General features: G+C 37.1%; 1 protein-coding gene and 1 long non-coding RNA gene across 8 annotated transcripts in view; one reads left to right on the top strand and one right to left on the bottom strand.

The window, feature by feature from the left end:
• Window positions 1–465: 465 nt before the first annotated feature.
• Window positions 466–15,335, bottom strand: ARRDC3 (arrestin domain containing 3). 5 transcript variants are annotated; one of them, XM_072606167.1, is made up of 8 exons: window positions 15,049–15,335; window positions 10,916–10,997; window positions 8,630–8,777; window positions 7,585–7,687; window positions 6,809–7,065; window positions 6,214–6,376; window positions 5,306–5,460; window positions 466–3,333 (listed from the first exon to the last, which is right to left on the bottom strand). In XM_072606167.1, exons 1-8 carry the CDS (start codon window positions 15,326–15,328, stop codon window positions 3,277–3,279), a joined length of 1,245 nt encoding a protein of 414 aa, XP_072462268.1. In that variant the 5' UTR covers window positions 15,329–15,335; the 3' UTR covers window positions 466–3,276. The 5 variants fall into 5 exon arrangements, with proteins under 5 accessions (XP_072462268.1, XP_072462269.1, XP_072462271.1 ...); XM_072606168.1 differs by lacking the exon at window positions 15,049–15,335 and adding an exon at window positions 11,860–12,221; XM_072606170.1 differs by lacking the exon at window positions 8,630–8,777 and having other exon boundaries at window positions 15,049–15,180.
• Window positions 15,336–15,668: 333 nt separating this feature from the next.
• LOC140501955 (uncharacterized) overlaps window positions 15,669–21,054 on the top strand; it is a 79,771-nt gene continuing 74,385 nt past the window's right edge. For all 3 annotated transcript variants that reach the window (XR_011966452.1, XR_011966451.1, XR_011966453.1), the window contains exons 1-2: window positions 15,669–15,757; window positions 16,679–16,844. This is a non-coding gene — a long non-coding RNA (uncharacterized lncRNA). The remainder of the gene's footprint in view (window positions 15,758–16,678; window positions 16,845–21,054) is intronic.

The raw sequence follows: 21,054 nt of genomic DNA, 5'->3' as shown, positions 1-21,054 counted from the left end.
GTTTCTTCCTTAAAAGCGGAATTTAATAAAATTATAAAAACACCAATGAAATCATTCATATGCTCTTGTAATACTGGGAATGTAGATGTAACAGAATAAAATCCAGAAAGTAAAAACTAACCCTAATTAAATTCATGCAAAGTACTGAAATGCAAACAAATAAATATAATTAACGAGGGTTGACTTGAAAGGCTAAATGCCAATTTTAACAATCTAGCAGTTTAAATGAAAAGTTTTAGACTTTCATTCAAATAGGCTAGTGTGAAGTAATACTGGAATATTTTGGTTAGCTGGAATATGTCTTTAATTAGGACTATTAGTGTCTAGTGTGAACCTAGCAATTGGGCAGGCAGAGACAGAGTGATGGAGACCTCATGGAGGATGTAGCTTTCTTTTGCAAGTACTAGTGAATAATAAAATACTCAAGTTTCTTAAGACGGTTACAAAGAAGAACTCTAAACACAATTTTACAAAAAAAAAACCCCAAAACAAAAACTTTATTTTCCACAAGGAAGAGCAATAGGAAAAATTATCATTCCCCACGTATTCTTAAAACAGCCTACAAGGACATGTTCAGCACCAAAATAAAAAAAAAAGGGAAAAGGAAAAAAGTACAAATGACCATAGAATATATTCTATAAAGCAAACATTTAATATTGCACTTTGTTTCTTTAACATTTTGGATTTAACTTGTCTTTCCTAATTGGAAAATCAGGAATCTCAAACACTGGAATACATTTATGAATATAATGCTTTATGTCAGGAACTGACCAATACCTAGGAAATAATATAGTAAAGTAATGCCTCTAAACAACAGAGTATAGAAATACTTTTATGGAAAAACAAAAACCAAAAAAACTTTATTTGATAACAGTTTCCAAAATTTAAAGTGATCACATTTCTTCATGTGGTCTGCAGCCAATTCCTTATTGGTCATCCCTGCTTTCTGTGTAACTTACGGATTACATCATGTTAAGTATTCCAATGCTATGCATATCAGTAATTGTTCCCCAGTTAGTGAGACAGAAGAGGAAGAAAAAATAAAGGGGGGAGGTCATCTGACAACCCCTCCCCCAACAAAAAACAAAACAGAACAAAAACCACCAAATGCCCTTTCTGCCAAATAATCCATCAGTTTTTTTGGGGGTGGGGTGGGGGGGACATTCACAAAATTATTTGACAAGAATAAAAAAATATTTCACCCCCCATTTCCTTGTTATCTAGTATTAGTTTTCTTACTGGAAAACCCTTTAACTGAATCACTTAAAACGTGATTCATTTTTATGCTGGGCTTTCTTCACCCTGTCAGCATTTTTCAAACATGAATTGTCTTCCATGTTTTCTTAAAGGCCACTTATGGAAAAGCCTATTTTGTTTTTTATATGAAATTTTAAGACAGTATTTAACCAGGTCAAGCACCATACCAGAGTCTCTAAGGTTTATAGCCACTTCACTAAGTCATGGGTTAGAGGGCAAGATAGCTCCGACACACCCTTCACTCATCAAAAAATGTTGATTTTGGTAGAAAAAAATGATTATTAAATTCTTTCTGAAATGGAAAGTTTATATAGGCTCTGAGAATGTAGGGTTATCAATTATTTTTACAAATGCTGGTATATGTATTAAGAGAGCTAACTATAATTACCTTCAATAAATTATATTACTAATAGGATCACTGTTGTTTGTAGAGGATGGAAGCTCCCTTTCCGTAGGACTTTTGTCTTTTTTTTGTCTGAACATAAAGCTAACTAAAAAACCAAAAAACCAATGCATTGCTGGTATAGGCTCCTCAATCATGAAAACACACCTTCAACAAGAGACCATTCTGCCAGCAATAACTCTTGTGGTGCTGGTCATCTGGGTGGGTTTGTGTTTGCTTATTTGATCCATCCTGTGTTTGTTAAAAAAAGAAAACCAGCACAAAAACAAACCCTCATGCTCTATCAAACTTCAACAGACCAAAAAGTAAATAGTATAAACTGAGCCCTTGTGGCATAATAATATTTTCTTGTGATTTTCAAAATAGACTTTCTACCAAAGATTTAAAACATATATGCATTTTTTGGTGATTCGGTTTCTACGTATAAAAATAAATTGACTTTCCCTTCCTACCCCTAGTGGCTGAGACACTTCCACACTATCTGGACGGTAAAAGACATTTATTTCTTAAGAGCAATAGCCCTTATTTAACCCTTGGCTGGTGCCGGCTCATACTGTCTTCCTTACTCCATTTTCAGTTCTCGCTCATTTCTTCTTCCATGTGTAATGATAAAAAGGGAATGTGGGTGGGCTTTTGACTTTTGTGTATGTCCCTTTTCCAAATCTCCCTCCCCCAAAACCAACCACATAAACAAAATGACAACAACAAAAATACAAAAACAAGAACAACAAAAAATTCAACAGTGCAATAAAACACAAATAGCATTCCAACGGTTTGGCAAGTGATGCGTTCACCTGAGATTAAGTGATTTTAGGCAGTCTGTAACAAAATGCTGCTTTGCTGTAATAGTAGAAAGGCAACACATTCTTAAAATAAATCAAGAAGGTTATACAATCTGGACAGTCTCAAGAGTTTTCTCATCTTTTTTTTTTCCTCCCTACATTGGTGTTTGCTTATCTACTACAGTAGGCTGCAAAACATACAGCAAAAAGGGTTGGCTTGAAGGCATTTGATGTTTGTAAATAAATCCACAATTGGATCCAAGCTGAAGAGGTGATACATGGTCAGCCTAGAAGGACAATTCTGAGCATGTGCTACACAGGTAAAGTCCAGGCTACATTAAATTAAAAAAAAAAATGTCAGTGCATTTGTCATAATAAAGTTTTTTTTCAAAGCTTTCTTTTTGCTCCTTGTTGTGCTGGTCACAAGCAAGTTTTAAAAGAGCATCAAGAGTCCGGCATAAATGGAAAAAAAAAAAAGCTGTAGTGACACTGAACCGCACAATGTAAGCATTGAGCATGTGCAAATTTTCAAATCAAAAGAAGGAAATTTTCCCTCTTTTACAACATGGTGTCTTGACACGTACGATCATAGGCTAGAATAAGGCTGCCCCGTGTATGTGCCAGTTTAAGGGGGAAAAAAAGCTCACGTCTTCAAGCATGTGGGAGCAGGCTTCAGAAGCATGATCACTGGTGGTTTCATGTATTTGCCATTTTCTGGGCAAGAGTAACACCACTTCCTCTGAAAACGTGTCTCCAAGATACTTCCTCTATCCACAGCAGGGCAGAGAGATACAGTTCCGGACCAAGGTCAACTTATTTCAATCAAGGTTTCCTTCAGCGAGAGGGGCAAGATGGTCTGTCATCTGTCTGCTGATCTGGATTGGGATCGATCTAAAAACAAAGAAAAGAACCGGTGAGCTATTCTGAAAATACTTGTGGCACATCAAGTATGCCGATAACGTGTCTGGGGAAGATACACATGATGTTTCTAGTATAGAGGGCTGTCTTTAAAAAAAAATTTCTTCCCAACATTCAGCTTTATCATATGCAAAAATTAAGAATATAAAAGATTATGAAAACATTTCATAGACATCTCCTTTGCTTAAAAAGGTCATGTGAGTATTTTGCTCTAAAACTGGGATAACTCTCGAGACATCAGGAAGACTGTACTTGTATAAGCAATGCCCTGGGAGATTGTGGGGAGTGCAGAAACAATCTCCAAACTAGTAAGATCTGTGTATGCAGACCGCAGAAGGGAGGGCACACAAGCACCCATTTCTTTTACTAAAGGTCTTCCTGGTCAAGTCCTGTCCAATTTTTTTCAACTTAGGACAATCAGAAAAGCTTGGAAAAACAATCAAAATATTGAAGACAAAATAAGCCAGGGTATTTCCCCACTAAATGACCATTCTTTAACAAAAGAGTACACGGGGCAGCAACTCTAACTTAAGAGGTTATATTCTTTTGTGTTACAAATGGTCTTAATACTCTTATACCTTTTAAATATGCTTTGCCAAGGGAGGAAATAAAGAAAACAACAACCCTCTCCAAAACCTGTTATGAGGCCATTCCTAAGTCATGTAAGAAGTATCACTACAACTCTTGAATTCAACAAAAACAAAAACTGTTAATGATTCTATTAAAAAAAATCCACTGCAAACTGTTTTTACATAGATCATGGTATTGTAAATAAGCTCCTGGTCCTCTTGCTAGGCAGGAATCGGCCAGATATGAAAAGACAAACACAAAGCTAATAAACATCCAGATAAAATCCGACCTGATTATAGTGTTTGAAGGAATATGCTCAGAATCTACCAGAAACAACAGGGCAGATCTCATATTAACTTTTAACAAGAGAAGGTAGGACACTCAACTCAGTTCATTTAAGAACCATAGTCAATTGATGAGTGAAAATCATAAATCAAACTGTGAAAAGGGCTTTAAGTATTAGTGACTATATGGGTTTAGGCAAAAATTTTTTCAAGTCCTCAAGATAAGCTCTCATTCTATCAACACCTAAAATACTGGAATTTCAACACAGACAGTTAAAGACAATTATTTTAAGTGCCAACATTTTTTGAACATGAGACTGACAATACCAAGTACTGGCATTTTAAAAACAAAAGGAGCAAAAACTATTAAAAAAAAAAAAGTGATATGCCAGTATCACTAAAAGAATACAATGCCTTTAGAATAGATGAATTTTGTTCCTTAGGAAAAGACTGCCATTCATTTCCTTTGACCACTTGTTAATTGAGGAATGGCATGTGTGTATATATAACTTTATTAAATTATGTTACTTAAAATACATATTAAATATTTATTTACACTTAAAGTTCAACTTGTTGCACAGACTTTTTTTCCAAAGTTCCTCATTTCCCTTGTAATTTCAGGCACATGAATTTTGCTTGTGAAAAAGCTTTTGGAATTTTATGTAATAATTAAAACTGTCCATTTCGTTTGTGGCCCTCTCTTATCCTTTGTTTGCTCATGAACTGTGCCCCCATCCACAGATCTGCAGGCCAATTTCTTTCTTGCCTGTCTTAATCTGTTTATGATGTCCCATTTTATATCGAAGTCACTTCGAGCTTATCCTAACAGAATAAGATGTCGGGTCATAAAGACAGTGCTTTTTTCAGCTTGTGTGTGGGGTCAGGAAAATGAATTACAGTATTAGTCTAAGAGGAATGTCATTAGGAAGGATATATTTCTTGTAGAAGAATTCTTATTCCATTATCAAGCCCCAAAGAAAATACTTTTATGTTATCTGATGCTTTTGAAGCTATCTGTAGCTCCTACAGAAGGCATTGGGTCAGCAGTTCTGATGATCAAGGAGAAAGGAAGCAAGTTGTTAAGAGCCTACCTCTGAATAAAGAGGTGGTGGCAGAAACCGGAACTCCTGAATATATGCAAACAGTGGTCCTTGGAGAGCCCGCTCAAAATCATCATGGGCACTCATGGGCACAAGATGGCTCTGCCTTTGCTCTTCTGTGACAACTTCAGCATAGCTGGGTGGTGCTAAAGGAGAAAGATACACGCAATTCGAACAACAAGTTCTTATGCATGTCAAAATACAAAGCATTATAGATAGTATAGATGTGAAGAGGAAAATCTGGGGGTAAACTAGATAAGTAAAAGAGCTGGTGGCTAAAACTCAAGACTAATAGCTAACAAAAAGTTACATTACAAAAAAAAAGATCCATTTTAATTTTAAATGCTTGGGAGAGATCTGCGCTTTATGAGGAATCATAAATAGCTCAAAAGATTCAACTATATAGCACTTTCCTCCCAACAACCATGGGAAATAGGGTTGTGCAAATATTACTTTTACACACTAAGAGAGAGGCAGTTGTGGCAGAATAATGATGCTAGCTAGCATTTATATAGTGCCTCCTACATGCTAGACGCTGTGCTGAATGTCACCTCATTGGAGTCTCACAACCACCCCAGGAAGTACATGCCATTAGCCTCATTTTATAGTTGAGGAAACTGAGGCAAACAGAGGCTGTGACTTGCCCAAGCTCATGGCTGGTAAGTATCTGAGACTGGTTTTGAACTCAGGCCTTCCTGACTTCAGACCCAGGACTCTGTCCATCATGCCACATAGCTACCTTGTAGATAATCACACATGTAGCAAGAGGGTTGTTCGAACCCAGATCTACCACTTCTTAGTCTGGTCTCCTCTTTTCTACTACACCACCAAATAGACAGTCCTGTCCTAGAGAAATTAGGTTGCTGAATCAAGAACTTAGAAATGTGTTAGCAAATTACCTTCAGGTCTTTCAGGCAAGGATAGACCAAGCCAATTCATATTTATGCTACACTGGCTGCTGACACTGGAAGTCCTGCTACCAAATGGATGTAAAGGAATAGTACCGATGACAAGTGGCAAATTAAGAAATAAGTCCATGGCTCCAGGAATATCCACATAAACCTAAAGGGTAAAAAGCAAAGGCAGGTGAAATACTGCTTTACGCTTTTGGAGGGATGTTGCATGCTTACTTAAAACTGATGTCTAATTTTTATTACAGATAAAATTTTCCTGTCGTCATCATTGGTGTCAAACTCAGGCCATATCAATTCCTAGCTGAACAAGATTAAAATTTAACTGGGGAATATTTAAGAAAAAAATAAAAATGCAATGCCACATTATTTAACCTGTGGACTTCTACAACAAGGGGTGAACTGCATGGGTCCTAATCTATGCTTTAGCAGCCTCCTGTTCTATGTGAGTCACTATAATATAATAAGGTATTTAAAATGTGAAGCTTGTAGGCCTCACAAAACAAAACTTAAAAGCCAAATTGTGGTCTTTCTATAAAAAAAAAAAACCAGCCTATGTTGCAGGCATAACTTTAGCGCGTACCATGAGTGAATACTCCACCCGGATTATACTACAGTCCAAAATAGAAGGGGAAACTGGTGGGATTTTCAGCAGCCTCCCATTCCAGGTCTCCGTTTTTCCAGATGACAAGGATTCCCCTCGCAAATTGGCCACAAGCTGTTTTACTTCCTTCATTTTCCCTTTGGCATAGAAGGCCTGTGTTTGGTAAATGGCTGCCTTGGGCACCACCATTCTGGAAGAGCAGTTCTCAATTTCAGCAAATATCTGAATTGATTCACCTAGCAAACAAACAAAAAACAACCCAAAGATGATTAGTGGTAAGACAGCTTAGAGGAATTTTTTTTTTTTTTACTAATTTATCTGATAAATATTAAAAGTGTAAGAGATATTTCACAAAATGAGAAATTTGTCCTGAGTGGCAAATTTCAGAGCTAACAAAATTTGCACCAATAAAATAGCTAGAATTTATGTAGTCCTCTAAGTTTTGCAAAGAGCTTTATACATTATCTCAATTGATTTTCACAATAACTCTGGGAATAGGGGTTAATATTATTCCCATCTTAAAGATGAGGACACTGAGGCCAAAGAGTTTAAAAGTGCCTTGCCCCAACATCATATAATCAATAAGATTATGTGAATAGAAGTTATTATTTTTGATGGAAAATTTGATAAGCACAATGTATCCTATTTTACTGAACAGAATTAGGTTTCTAGCTGGGTTACAATCATCGCAACTGCATACCACAAAAACAACATAGAGAAAATGTTCTTTCATGGGCTAATTCCCGATAACTTACCTGGGGTGTAGCCCTTCCTTTCAATTTTGGCACTTAAGGATATCGGGCCTGAGGTACAGAACCAGCAACACAGAGTCTTTTCTTTTGTGCCTGCTTGGGGTGACTGTAAGAAATAAAAAAAGAAACCCTTAGGGGTTGGTTTGACACCACGCTGTTTAGACTATGACAAAGATCAGGTTTAGAAAAAAACAAAAAGTGGTATTTTTTATTACCTAGAAACATTTTTTCCCATTATTCTTCATTGTGATGATTCTTTTTCATTGAGGCAATGCCAACAAATTAAAAATTAAGATAGATGATTTATTAAGATCATGTAATCTATACATGATTTTGACATCTCTATGTATAGTTAGAAATTAAAAAAAAAACCCTTTCCACAGTTCATTTAAATTTTCTTTTTAAAGAAAATAATTTGGTTATATTCTCAAACATGAGAGTCTTCTCTTTCTGAGAATTTCCTTTTTCATTTTAATCTACATATTAAAACAGAAAATACAAGTCAGTCTTAATTAAAGACATTATTTTTGGTAATCAACTGAAGATTCTGAAGTCAAATTGGAATTTAAGTGTCACAGAAAACATCATTAAGATGCTTACTTTTTATAAGGAGTAAAAAATTGCTTTATGAGACAATATTCACTCCATCAGTAACAACTATTTCTATTTGCAGTACAAATTCTGAAATTTGGTTCTTTTAAGTTTGCAGTCTCTATATAAGCAAGGCTGTTCCTCTTCCAATATAGTAACTGGTCAGAGAACAGTTCAAAGGTTTGTTTTTGGTTTGTTTTCCCTCTGGATGACATATTTCATATAAAGTGCTGGTTGTCCACTTCTTTTCAAACAAGTAAAAAAAATACAACCAAAAGCACATGAAGAATATGTTTATCATTTCTGAATTTTGGTGCTCTAATAATATGCCATTAATATTTACAGCATTGATCTTCCAAATATATTGATTTTCTAATAAAGATTTTGTAGTTTAGGTGATTATGCTTTAGTATTTGTATGCCAAAAACCAGGAATGAAGAATTCAGTCCATTCTTACCAGTAATGAAGGAGTGTTGATATCTATATGCTCAAAGACTGTAAATTCCTTCTTTAATTTTACTGGTAGAAGCCAAGGCCTGTGCAATTCGGCTTTCACCCAATAGCGCACACTACCATGTCGGCCTTCGAATGAGGTAGCAAGTGGTCTGTGCAGAACACAAAGGTCAAAATATATTATTTTTAATTTCTCTTTCTAATAATTATACATTTGACATTTGGTCAGAGCATAAGTATAAATATATTGTGCTGTATTGTTTATGCATCATGATACATGAAATTTTCTGGCAAGAGTACCAGAGGGAACAATTTTTTTTTAGGGGGGGGAGGTGTAAAAAAAATTTCCTATTATCCAATGGTAGACATGAATGTTTTACTGTAATTACAGGAATTCTTCTAAAACATGCCATAAGAATACAGTTCTTTTAAACATTTAAGAGGCTACTTTAATTATGAGCAAAGTTAAGAAACTGGAGAACAAGCAATTCCAAATAAATAGTAATTTCCTTGAAAACAGCTTTTAATAGCCCACCTATTCTTCTATTGTGGTTTATTCTGTATGCCAACTAATATAAAGGCATTCAGTTCAACTGTTTTCAATGCCAAACTTCATTAGCCAAGGGTTATGACCCTATGTGGTTATTTGTTAAACGATAATAGATTACATATTCAGTGTTGCAAACCTGTTTTGGGTGATTTTTTTTCTTCAATGTCTTTCTTATATAACCTAGTTAGATTCTTCACCCTACTCCCAAATAAAAACACCTCCCAATGACTACTTAAAATCTCAAATACTGATTTATCATCTTAATTTTTGCATCTCAGAACAATATAAGAATATATGTATATAAGTGTATATATCTCTTATTTTGAACAGCTTTAAGTATCTTTGAATTTCCTATTTTATTTCTATCAATTTATTTGGATAGCCAGAAATTCACAGAATTATTTGTTTTCTCCTCACCCAATTCCCATCCTATCTGCACCTTATCTCTTTGCATCAACACTGTATTAGATTTTTTCCAATTTTTATTCTTTCAAGAACATTTTATCAGTTAAATTGTTTTATGTTAATTTATACAGAATAGAAAGTAGAAAATAATTGTATCTAAACCCAAATCTTTGCAATGACATCCTAAAGTTAATTTTAGTTTATTATAGATAATTCATATGATCATTGGTTTTAAGTAACTCTATTAACTGAACTTATTCAGTCTATATTACTTTTATTCTAATTATACTATATAATTTTGTTTTTCTCTCTAAAGAGATGTGCTTTGCTCAATTCAAAAAACATTCTCAATTATTTTCTTTTATGAATTCTCTTTACATATAGCAATTAAAATATTAAATTTCAGTATGCATAGATGAGAGTTAAAAATTTTGGGCACCAGATTAACTTTTATGTAAGGTAAGTTTATTTTAGAACAATCAGTACAAGTGCCATTTTGCAATATCTCTGAAATGCATGACTCCTTTTCCATTAAGTCGAAAAATTATAAAATTCTTTCACATCCCTCAATATTCTTCTTTCTGTTAATAAGAAAACAAGATTAAAATGCATATGCAAATATGAATTTACTTTTCTAAATACATTTTTATTACTAATTATTTTCTACCCTCTTAATGACTGGGATGTGAATGTCCTCTACTGCCACCTCACCCTTAGTCCCTCTGCTTAACTGTTTCATCTTGATTTTCTGCAAATTCTGATTTGTATAGTCACCATTTTCTTACATTTTCACTATGTCCCATTAAATTTTCTCCCAAGGCTTTCTTTTTATTGTGATAAATCAGGCCTGACTTACATGTTTTTTGTGATAACCTTGACTTACATACCTTCAAAGAGCCATAAAAGACTTCAGAGAAGAAGCCTAAGTATCTCACTAACGCTCACTGATCAAGCAATAGGTATTTCTCAAATGTCTACTATGCTAGCACCAAGCTGGGCCCCATTCAACCCTAGTCTTATTCTCCTAAAATAAATGAAATATTATGTTTCATACCCAACCCTTTGGCAGGTACGAGGGATTCAGATTTTATTTCCATAATTTTATCATTGGAAAGAAAAAAATAGCCTCTTAAGTTTAATGGGCTGTTTTCCTATATCAGGTTTTAGTGTATTTCCTCATTAATGAAAAGGGTTTTTTTTTTTTGTTTGTTGTGTGTATACTGTGGTTTTTTTGCAACTAGAAATGTAAAAATGTAGACTATTGAGAATTTTTTAAACTTTAAAAGAATGCTTTTGACTATTTGGTGAAACATGGGAATTATGTGTAATACTTACGTCTGTGGAAGCTCAAAGCTGAATGCATATTCATGCCTTCCTGAATGAATAGTGTTGAGGCCTTCTTCTGAATTGTCATCATCTATAAAAAAAGAAAAATGCCATTCTGTCTTTAAATATTATGTATGTTGTTATAAACGATAAAGAAATGTCTAGTCAATAAGGTAGAATTTTAATTTAATTCTCTTCTCCCCCAAAGTCTATTAATTTCCCATATGAAGGGCCTATTTTAAGGAAAAATTAAGTTCTTAACCTAGGCTCTTTTTTGGTTTGCCTTTTTTTTTGCAGAATGGTAAAATGGATGTGAATTAAACTTCCCTATTTCAAATCATTAAAAAAAGTATACACGTCTTTTATAGCAGTGGATTTTTATGTGCTTCTCCACCCCCCATCTTTAAAAATTATTCAGTCTTGATGGCTGTTTTTTCTTTATTTCTATTAACAGCAGTAAACAATTTCCATGCAAGTAACTACTTTTTAACGCTATCTGACAATATTAAATAATGGAGTTTGGGGAGGAGGCAACTTATTATAAAACAACTACCATTGTTTAAAGGGAAGGGTCTAGTATATAGAGTCCCACCCTTTGGAAAGATGAAATCGACGAAGGTGTTTGTAAGTTTCAAACAAGAAGCTAAGCAGACCTTCCCTTTCATCTGATCCATATTATCTTATTACTAATACATTGTAGCAAGTCTTTCACCCAAAATGGAGAATGGGATTCAGTCTTTGGTCCAAGTGTTCTGCTCTATACTGGGTGATAACCATAAAGCCACTTTTCTCTCCACAGCCTGTAAGCCTAGAGCTGATCCCCCTTTTATTACTGCATTCCTCTAAATAAACTTATTTTCTCCCCCCAACTATTTTAAGAACACATACACAAATGATAGGGTCTTGTTTTTCCATTATATCAAAAGGTTAAGATTAAAAAAAAAAAAATCCACCTCGCTTCAGCTCTGCACTTTTCATACAAAATGCAAGAATTATTGTGGTCTGTGCATCTCGCCCCAATGATGATTTCATTGCAGCTCCACGGCTAGCTAAAATGGCATTCCTACATTTCTGGCCCTCGAGCAGCCCCAAGTCCTCCCCCCGCCCCCCCTTTCTTTCCATCTCGCTTTTTGTGCCAGCTCAGCAGTCTTAGGGAGGGAGGCTCAGCACAGCGGCAGCAGCGGAGGCAGAAGCCCGAGCCCAGTGGTAAACAAGTGCTGAGCTGTCAATCAAAGACTAGACTCAAGCAGGAGAGGACCGGCCTAAACCGGCGCGAGCTGAGCCCCAGCCAGCCAGCCAGCCTCCAATATACATACAGTATACATTACACTCCAGCGCATTCGCTCACGCGCAGCCTAGCCTGCTGGATAGCCCCAAGAAGGGGAGGGGTGAGGAAGCCGGGGTGGGGGCGGTGTGTGCAAAGACACCCTCTCCTCTTAAGCTTCCGGTTTTGCACACCCAGGCCAGTGTGCCCAAGGGGTTTTGCCTACGTTTGGCTCAGACATCTTTAGGGGTGGGTGTTACTGGCTTTGGTAATCGGAACAAAGCCAAAAAAAAAAAATAGGGTGGGGGTCATAAAATATAATAATGCAACGCAAAACGCAATGCAAAGGGTCCCCAAAGGGAAGGTGTGTATGCACACAGACGTGCATGAAGTCCTAATGTGATTAAGACGTAATACTTACTAAGCATGATTTGTCCCCCACCCCCAGTGATTTGCTCTCTCCGGTCCTGGCTAGCCCTCCTCTTGGGTCATGGCAAGGTAACGCGCTTTGTTATCGCATGGCTAGGTGGGTGGGAAACACCCTTCCTTTTAAACAAAATTGACACTCTTTTAGACCTTCCTCCACGCCTCTGCAGAGGCAAAGATTTCCCCCCCAAACCTGCCTAGTCCGGTTATTTCCAGTTAAAAACGGGAGGGTCCAAGACAATCCCGGTATCCTCAAGGCCATGGGGGGGGAGGAGACAGAGAAATTAGCATTTTCATTCCACGAAAGGCCAATTAGTATCCTGCGGGGGCCTCCAACAAGGGTCTGGGGGGGGGGTTAATGCAGGGAGTTAGAAGGGCAACGGAGCATAGCGGGGTCCCAAAAGCACTGCGTGGGGCTGCCCAGGGACAAGGATGGGGACCGCAGACAGGCCGACTGACGGGCTGCCCAGGAGGAACCTTTACCGGCGCGCGCCGGAATCCAGGAACTGGAATCCTCAAGCCTCGCCCCCTCCCTCCCTGAATTCCCTCTCCCCACCGGGACAGGCACCCAATCCAATCAGCAGCTGGCATCGCCTTAGCAACAGGCTAACAAACCAAACTCCGCCTATCGCTGCCGGCACGGGGCGTGGCCTCGGTTACCAGGCTAGTTTGAGAGGTCCCTGGTCTAAGTCATTGAAACTATTCCAGGTTAACGTCGGTCCGCGTTTGGTCGGACTGGGGGTGGTGAGTGGGTGGGGGTGGGTGATAACAGGTTCTTGTTAATGAAATATGGCAGACACAAATTAAAGTGTATTCTGCGCTCTCATTTTTTCCCATCATTCTTCCCTACCCCCAGCCATTGCGAGTCTCTCTTAACTACGTCTTTTATATCTACTCAACAATTTACCTACCCCCTTCCCCCCGCCAAAAAAAAAAATGGATAATTTAGGTGATTAGTTGCAAACTCCGGTGGCTACTTTTAAATAAGCACCAGGAATGTGATTAGGCATTTGCTCTTTATAGGGTGGTTCGATGTTTGAGGGCCTTAACAATGAAAGTCTGCACATCATGGGCAGATAGTTTTAAAATGTTTTATTCTATGGAAACGTCATTTTCCCCGTAACACCCTGACATGCTGCATCGTACATGGAAGTGAGATTATCTTTCATTTATGCCTACATTTGACTGAGGCTTGAGATGGCATCATTTAGGTAGGAATATAAATTGCTTAAAAAGAGGGGAAAATAGGCAAAATATCTCAAATTCTTAGTTTTATCTGCAAAATCGTCAACGTCTGAACTAAATACTGCATTAAAAAGGAGAAGGACCAAGAATTACATAACCAGTTTTAACATTATAGTCTGGTGCTAGGAATTAAGTCATCGCCACCACCTGACGCGTGTAACCAATCTGCTGAGAGCAGAACAGGCGCCCCTCCTCACCCCCCCAGTACTGGTCCGAAACAGGATTGAACCGCTTCTAACAAAGGGTGGAAACTTAGAAAAACAAGCTTAGAGTCTGCTATATTTCCACAATGTATCCATTCAAACAATAGATTAGCAATCTCAGGACCCCTTCCCCCTTTGACAGTCTTTATCTTCCTTTTTTAACCAAAATCAGACCTAGCGTGAGAAGTCCTTTACATTTCCTTTTGACTGGCACCGGTTTCATTCAATGTATGTTCCAAAGTTAGAAATGATGCTCTTAAAAGAAAAGAATTGACCCTAAATGGCCTCTTGGTCAAATTTTAAAGCTACCATGATGATAGTCTTTTTTTTTTTCATTTTTTCTAAGAAAAGATAAAAAGGTAGCTTGATGTGAATTTGGAATTGAATAGGAAAGAAAAAAATAACACGTGGGGTGTTTGATAGCATATGTCAAAATAAGCTACGGGAAGCCCTTTTTCAAGGAACAATGATTAATTCTGAAATTATTGCATGTCGATGTTAAAATCTAAAATGCACCTCTAAGCGTTCATTAGAAGATGCTACTCCATGCTTTTATTGCAACTCATTTTGTAGAGCCAAGGTTGCAAAGTAAAAAAAAAAAAAACCCCACAAAAAACCAGTTGAGATTCGACTCCAGTTTCTAGCAATGCGTTTGGAAACCATATTATTAAAATGCTGAAATCTGATGGAAGGAGCTATTAGAAATAAGGTACACATGAATTGCAAGTGCGTATTGCAAGAGGCTTATAGAGATGTTAGAGGTAGTTAGCAAAGTGTTCTTATACAGTCACTTTGCAGATGGCTCGAATGCATTGCTGCTTAACACTCGATAGATGTCAAAAAAAATTCAGATTTTCAAGTCTGCAAAAAAGATTCTCTACAACAAACGTTCAGATTTCAAACTGAAAAGCCAAGAGTTAAATTGCACCAATTCATAGAAAATAAGAGGCAAGTTAAAGAAAATCATATTCCTTTATGACTTCTGAATAATCAAAAAAACTTACCTCTTTCATGCCCAATTAAGATGTCTTTATGGTTGAAATATTCTACTTCTTCAGTGTAATTCTGTGTATAGGCAGTGTTGGATCCAGCATTTCTAGATTCGGTCCAGCGTACTTTCGCATGTCCTCTTGCATGAATTTTTAGAGATTTTACTCTGATTTCCCCAGTAACTTCTAAATTCACTCTTCCTGAGACTGTATCCCCACTAGAATATACAGGGACGTTACTGTCATTAAGACAGTCAAAGCTTATTGTCAAACTCTTAACCTTCCCCAGCACCATGATTATAACAAAATCTATAAAAAAATATAATGTAAGACCAAAAAAAGGTCAAGATCACATATAAAATGCGATCTTCACTAAACACTGATCGATGTCTTTGCCGTGCAAAAGGCTTGCAGGCAGGATCAGTGCCTTCTTTACAAATAGTTCATTGAGGTTTCTTAAAAAGTCACAGCACTGGATGCTGCTGCTTCTCAGATCAGTGGTCTCTGTACAAAGACGGGTGGCTACAGCTTGCCAGCTCACTTTAAAACCAGCTTTGTGAAAAACAACCCCACAGAGCATGCGCACGGCTCTGCTGCTGCCTTTTTCCTCCCCCCTCCCTCGCGTCCCTCTTCCTTTCTGGTACAGTAGGTGTAGAACAGAGGGAAGAAGACTGCTGTAGACGGAGAGCTGAACCTGACTTCTCTTCATTGAGTGTTCCTATTGGTGCGCAGGCTACCGTAAAACTCCAGAAGTGGGATGGGAGGCTTTACTACCGAGCAGATTCGAATAGCCGTGATAGAGCCGTAATGGCAGAGCAGGGGACACGAGGGGACGCAGGCGGAAGGAGGCCAGGGTGGCTGCTGCTGCTGAACCGCTCGCCCAGGGCGTGCACGGAGGGCAGGGCTGACCTGTGCCCACCGGGCACTGCTGGAGAAAGAGGAGAGGGGGAGGGGGAAGGGAGAAACCTGTTGGACGGGCCGGTATAACGTGATCTGATGAATTTCAAGAGAAATTGCAATAAAAAAATGACAACAAACCCAGGCTTTAAATATGTGGTTAACAGACAAATTCAGGGAGGATGGATTGGACACTTTGTATTTGTTGCTGTTCGAGGTAGGGTGAAATTGACTCCATGGAGGTCAAAGGAATCCTGCCTTTCCTTTGAGAATCTTGCCATGGACGAGGAGAGAGGCCAGTTGAATTTAAGCAGAGCTGTGTGCCCTCTCCATCTCTAACCTCCATTGCCATGAAAAACAACCAACGACCAAATAATTAGGGCTGACCACTTCCTTAAAAGAAAGAGTCCTGTTTAAAGGAACCACCTACAAATCGTATTTTAAGGGTTTGACAAGAAGTGCTGAGAGGACTTCAAGAATTGTCTGGTTTAAATAAGAAATGAAACCTTAGAAAACACAAGACCAAGTGTTTACTTAGACATTCTGTTTACAAAAAGAACAAAACACTGTAGGGAGAAATAGTGTGGATGATTTTTTTTTAAATCCTAATTCTGGATTAAATGATATTAAACATAGTTTATTTTAAAAAGCACCAGTGTGGCTTTGGAAACCTTGAATTATTCAGCAAGAATATTAATTCTGGATGTACATCTTCAAGATACACATTCCCATTTTTTTTTCTGTTTAGAAACAGTTGAGCTATGAAGACTTTCCTTCATAATATAAAATTCCTGATTTCCTGATCTCAGACTGAAACAATTTTGCTTTAAAAAAAAAGTCTTCAAAACTAAAGCTTGACTCTAATGAAGTCTAAGAAAGGAGTAAGCTACTGAGGATATTTACTAAATTTGCAGGTAAGTTTAATGGTAAAATAATATTTTAAAACTTAAAATTTTAATCTTCCCTCCCTTTTTCTTATTTTCTGCATTTAGCAAAAAAATGACCAAAATAATAGTACACTTTGGTCATCTTTTCTACATTGTCATTTCTGTTTTAGATTTTTTTAGTGGAATAAATTGAGTAGATATGTCACGATGAAGTGTTAGTTTTGCTGACTACTTTGTGAAATATATAAATAACCTATGACTGAGGATAGCTTACTTATTTCTTGTCACTGCATCTTGTCTATGGATATATTAGTATTTTGCTGAAGTATGAACTCTTTAAAGGCCAGAGACTCAGACTTATAATGATGTGGAGAGCACTGCTTTTGGGGGAAAAGGACCAGAGTTCAAATTCTAGTTTCTTACTTTGTGACTTTTGGGCCAGTCTTTTAAGTGCTATGAACTTCAGATTTCTGGTCTGCAAAATGAGGGAATAAGTAACCTTCAAATTCCCATCCAGCTAGAGATCTTTGTTTATGAATTTATTGTTCATGAGACTAAGTATCTCCTCTGACCTAGGATAGGATACAATGCATTAATGTAGAAAATTACATGATATGGTGGAGCCAGTGTACTAGACAAAGTCAACACCTAGGTCAGACCCCAGGGTTCTATCCTTATTAACTGTGTGACCATGTGTAAGTCACTGAACTTGTGAGCCTGTAAAATGAGGCTGAAATAGCTATATTTTCTGCTTCACTAGATTTTTGTGGACAGTGTTTCATGAATTTCGAAATTTACAAACTTTAATAAACTTTGAAAGTCTTAATAAGTATTTTTTGAATTGTTCTTAATTTGGACGGTTGTGTTCAGCATAATGGGTCTGTCTTTCATAGGGGAAAAAAGTATATCTTCTCTTGGTTGACACCTGGTGGAAATTCTATGGGTCTTATCAAATCCTTTGAAGGGCTAGCCTAGTCTTGGAGTACAGATAAGACTTGTGTTTCTCCGCCACCTAGTGGTAAAGCTGTTGAACTTGCCAAAATGCCTACTTCAGCTTCTTCAGTATTAAATGCTATTTAGTTCAGTAATGACAGAAAGAATTACTGTACACTATGAGAAAGGTTGCAGTGCTAGTTGGCGTTTTCCATGATTAAATACAGTTTATCAGTGGCTGGATGTTTCAGAACTTGGAGAGAAATTTCTCCTGTGAAAATACAGATATTTCTGAAAACCATGCTTTACAAGGCCATGGTTAAAAACAGTAGGTACAGTTTATAATTTATTCTTGGTTTTATACAATTCCTAATATTTGGGCCTTTTGGATTCAATAAATTGCCAGTATTTCTTTTTAAATCAAGTCGGGTAAAGGTGTGTTAATTTTGTTATCCTTTTCAAAGAACAGTCTTAGTTTTGTTTAGTGGCTCTACAGTATTTTCGGTTCCCAATTTATTTCTTCTCTATTTTAAAAATGTTTTTTATTCTGGACTTATTTAGAGTTTGTTTATCTGTTGGGTTTGCTCTTATCTAGTTGTTTGTCTTTTGAGTTTTTGTTTATAAAAATCCTTTTAGTAATGCTAAAGAAATACTAAGTTAGTGTTTATTGCTTCTCCACTAACACTTTAACTCCTGAAAAATGTAATATGCTTTCTTAGTACTTTATACTTTCTTTTTATTCAGAGTACTTTTCTCTTGTATGTTTTTCAGATAAGAGATCTTACATGAATTTTAGGTTCATTTTTGCTTCTCTGTTTCCTTTTGTTTCAGGGTCTAAAACTATAAAATCCTGATTCTTCGTTCAGTATCTCTTAAAATCTGTGTCTGCTTTTCTCTATTTCTTGTGAAAAAAAAAATATTTGTCCAAAATTTGAATGTCTTCTCTCATGATTATGGCATTTTTTTCCCTTTCAGGATTTCTTGTCCAAATTATCCACCATTGAGTCAGTTTAAAATACCACAGTCGGAATAACCTTCCTTTCTTCCTGTGTTATAACCATGTTGTTATCCTTCTCAAATAGCTTTTCTTGGTCCTTTTTGTTTTTTGCATAAGTTTAAGTTATTCCTACTCACCACCAAGGCTTTTCCCCTACTACACCCCAACTTTAAACTCCTATGTCATCTCCTCCTACTCATCTGCTAACTCTCTGTACTCCTGTCAGGCCCATCTTTCTGCCCTCTTTGTTCACTTGTCCCCCTGTTGCCTCTGTGCATAGTTCCATGCTGCTTCCTATCCTCCGAACAACCTCCCACTGCTGCAAGTTACCTCCTTTCTCTTCTGAAAATCCCTACTCTAGACTCATTTCTGGCCAGCAAGTTGAAAAAGAAGTAGAGGTTCCAGTGAGATAATATTAAAACTCTTAACACAGTGCCTGGCACATAGCAGGCACTACCAAGAGGTGTATCCCTTCCCCCCAGTCTAGTTTGCAAACCTGTCCACTGGTCCATTTAGACGAAATAATTATTTTTTCCTTTTTTCTGCTTATTCAGAAGAGTCTGAACGATAAACAAAGCTTATTAAATTTTAAGCATCTTGGTGGAAATGGTTTTTCTAATCAAAACTAAAATATTTGTGAAATATTTATGAAATTATTAATAAAAGAACAGTGAATGGAGGGGCTCTTAATTTCTGTTCCCCTGAAGTTTTCTTCCAGTGGGTCACACAGTAGAGAGAGCACTGCCTCTGAAGTCAGGAGAATCTGAGTTCAAATCTGGCCTCAGACACTAGCTGTATGACCATTGGCAGATCATTTATTCCTGTTTGCCTCAGTTTCCTCATCTGTAAAATGAGTTGGAGAAGGAAATGGCAAATCAGGCCAATGTCTTTACCAAGAAAACCCCAACTGAGGTCACAGAGAGTCGGATACGCTTGAAATGACTAAACAGCTACTGCTAGCTGAAATTGACGTAATGCTTTACAATTTTTATTTAATTTGATTCTTACAACAACCCTGGGAGGGAGTTATTCTTATAATCCTCATTTTATAGTTGAGGAAACTGAGGCAAACGGATATTATTAAGTGACTTGCCCAAGGTCACATAGCTAATAAGGTGGGATTGGAACTCAGGGTATCCTAACCCCAGGCCCAGTGCCCTATCCACCACATCACATAGCTGCTCCAGATAATGCAATAATTCAGAGTTAATGACAACATAATTTTTCTTTTGAGTGGATCTGTGATTTTGTTAGTATAGAAAACCTCGGGAGGAACTTCCTTCACCAATGCAGATTGGCGTCTTTTCTGTCATTTTTCCTCTTAGAAAGTAGCCTAAGGCATGGAAGAGTTAAGTGAATTACCCAGAGTCCCATTACCGGAAGTGTGGCCTGAATCTAGGTTTTTATTTGTAAAACTTGTTGGAGATTGCAAAGTACCATGTACTAAAAAAAAAAAATTAAGTAGAAGCTTTGGCAGAACTACTGCCAGTTATGATTTTCAGGTCTTTTAAGATTATGTTACTGTAAGATATTGTTATAGGGAAAGATAGCACTCTGACTTATTTCATAGAAAAACCACCCAAATTGGAGAAATCATACATTTAAACTCCTCATTCTTCCTTGCTAGGAGTTCAAAGGCAGAATTTGATTTTGTAAAGTTCAAGGTGGGATTGTATATTGCATATTTCTTGGTTGCATTTTTAAAGAGTTTTTATGGCTCCAAATTTGGGTATCCTCTACATTTTCAATAAATGTTAGGGGTTTATGCCAGTTAGACAGCTGAGATAGATGTTGACTTTTAAGACTTGAAAATATAATAGTTAAAATTTTAACTCGAGTGAGTTTTGTTTTTATTTTTCCTCATTAAATTTGGAATAATCAACTCTTCATTGACTCGAGTAACAGGCTGTAAACAAGATACTACTTTCTGGAGTTCCTTGCTTGGACTCCATCTTCCCTTTCTTTCTGTAAATTATCATGAATAGTATGAATCCCCGCCATGGGCCACGCATAGTATTCAGTACTGGGGATCCAGAGACAGAAAAAAAGCCATCTTTGCCCTCAAGGAGCTTATTCTGCTCCATCAGGGGAAACAACACACATATATACATGCACACACATACATACATGCATGCATGCATACATATATGCACACACATATATCAGTGTATATGAAATACATGAAAGGTGATTTTGTGGTGAGGCACTAGCAAATGGGGGAGTTAAGGAAGGCTTCATATAGAAGGTGGCACTTGAGCTAATCCTTGAAGGAAAGTAGGAATTTTTCAGAGGTAGCAGTGAGGATTA

The sequence above is a fragment of the Notamacropus eugenii genome, chromosome 4 (genome assembly GCF_028372415.1).
Source record: "Notamacropus eugenii isolate mMacEug1 chromosome 4, mMacEug1.pri_v2, whole genome shotgun sequence".
NCBI lineage: Eukaryota > Metazoa > Chordata > Mammalia > Diprotodontia > Macropodidae > Notamacropus > Notamacropus eugenii.
This window is presented reverse-complemented; position numbering and strand designations above follow the sequence as displayed.

Coding starts and splice junctions, on each gene's coding strand:
- ARRDC3 (XM_072606167.1), bottom strand. CDS start 15,328: ATGGTGCTGGGGAAGGTTAAGAGTTTGACAATAAGCTTTGACTGTCTT. Junction 8,778..10,915: donor AGCTTTGAGCTTCCACAGAC/GTAAGTATTACA, acceptor TGTTCTGCACAG/ACCACTTGCTACCTCATTCG. Junction 3,334..5,305: donor CACCACCTCTTTATTCAGAG/GTAGGCTCTTAA, acceptor CTTTGTTTTTAG/ATCGATCCCAATCCAGATCA.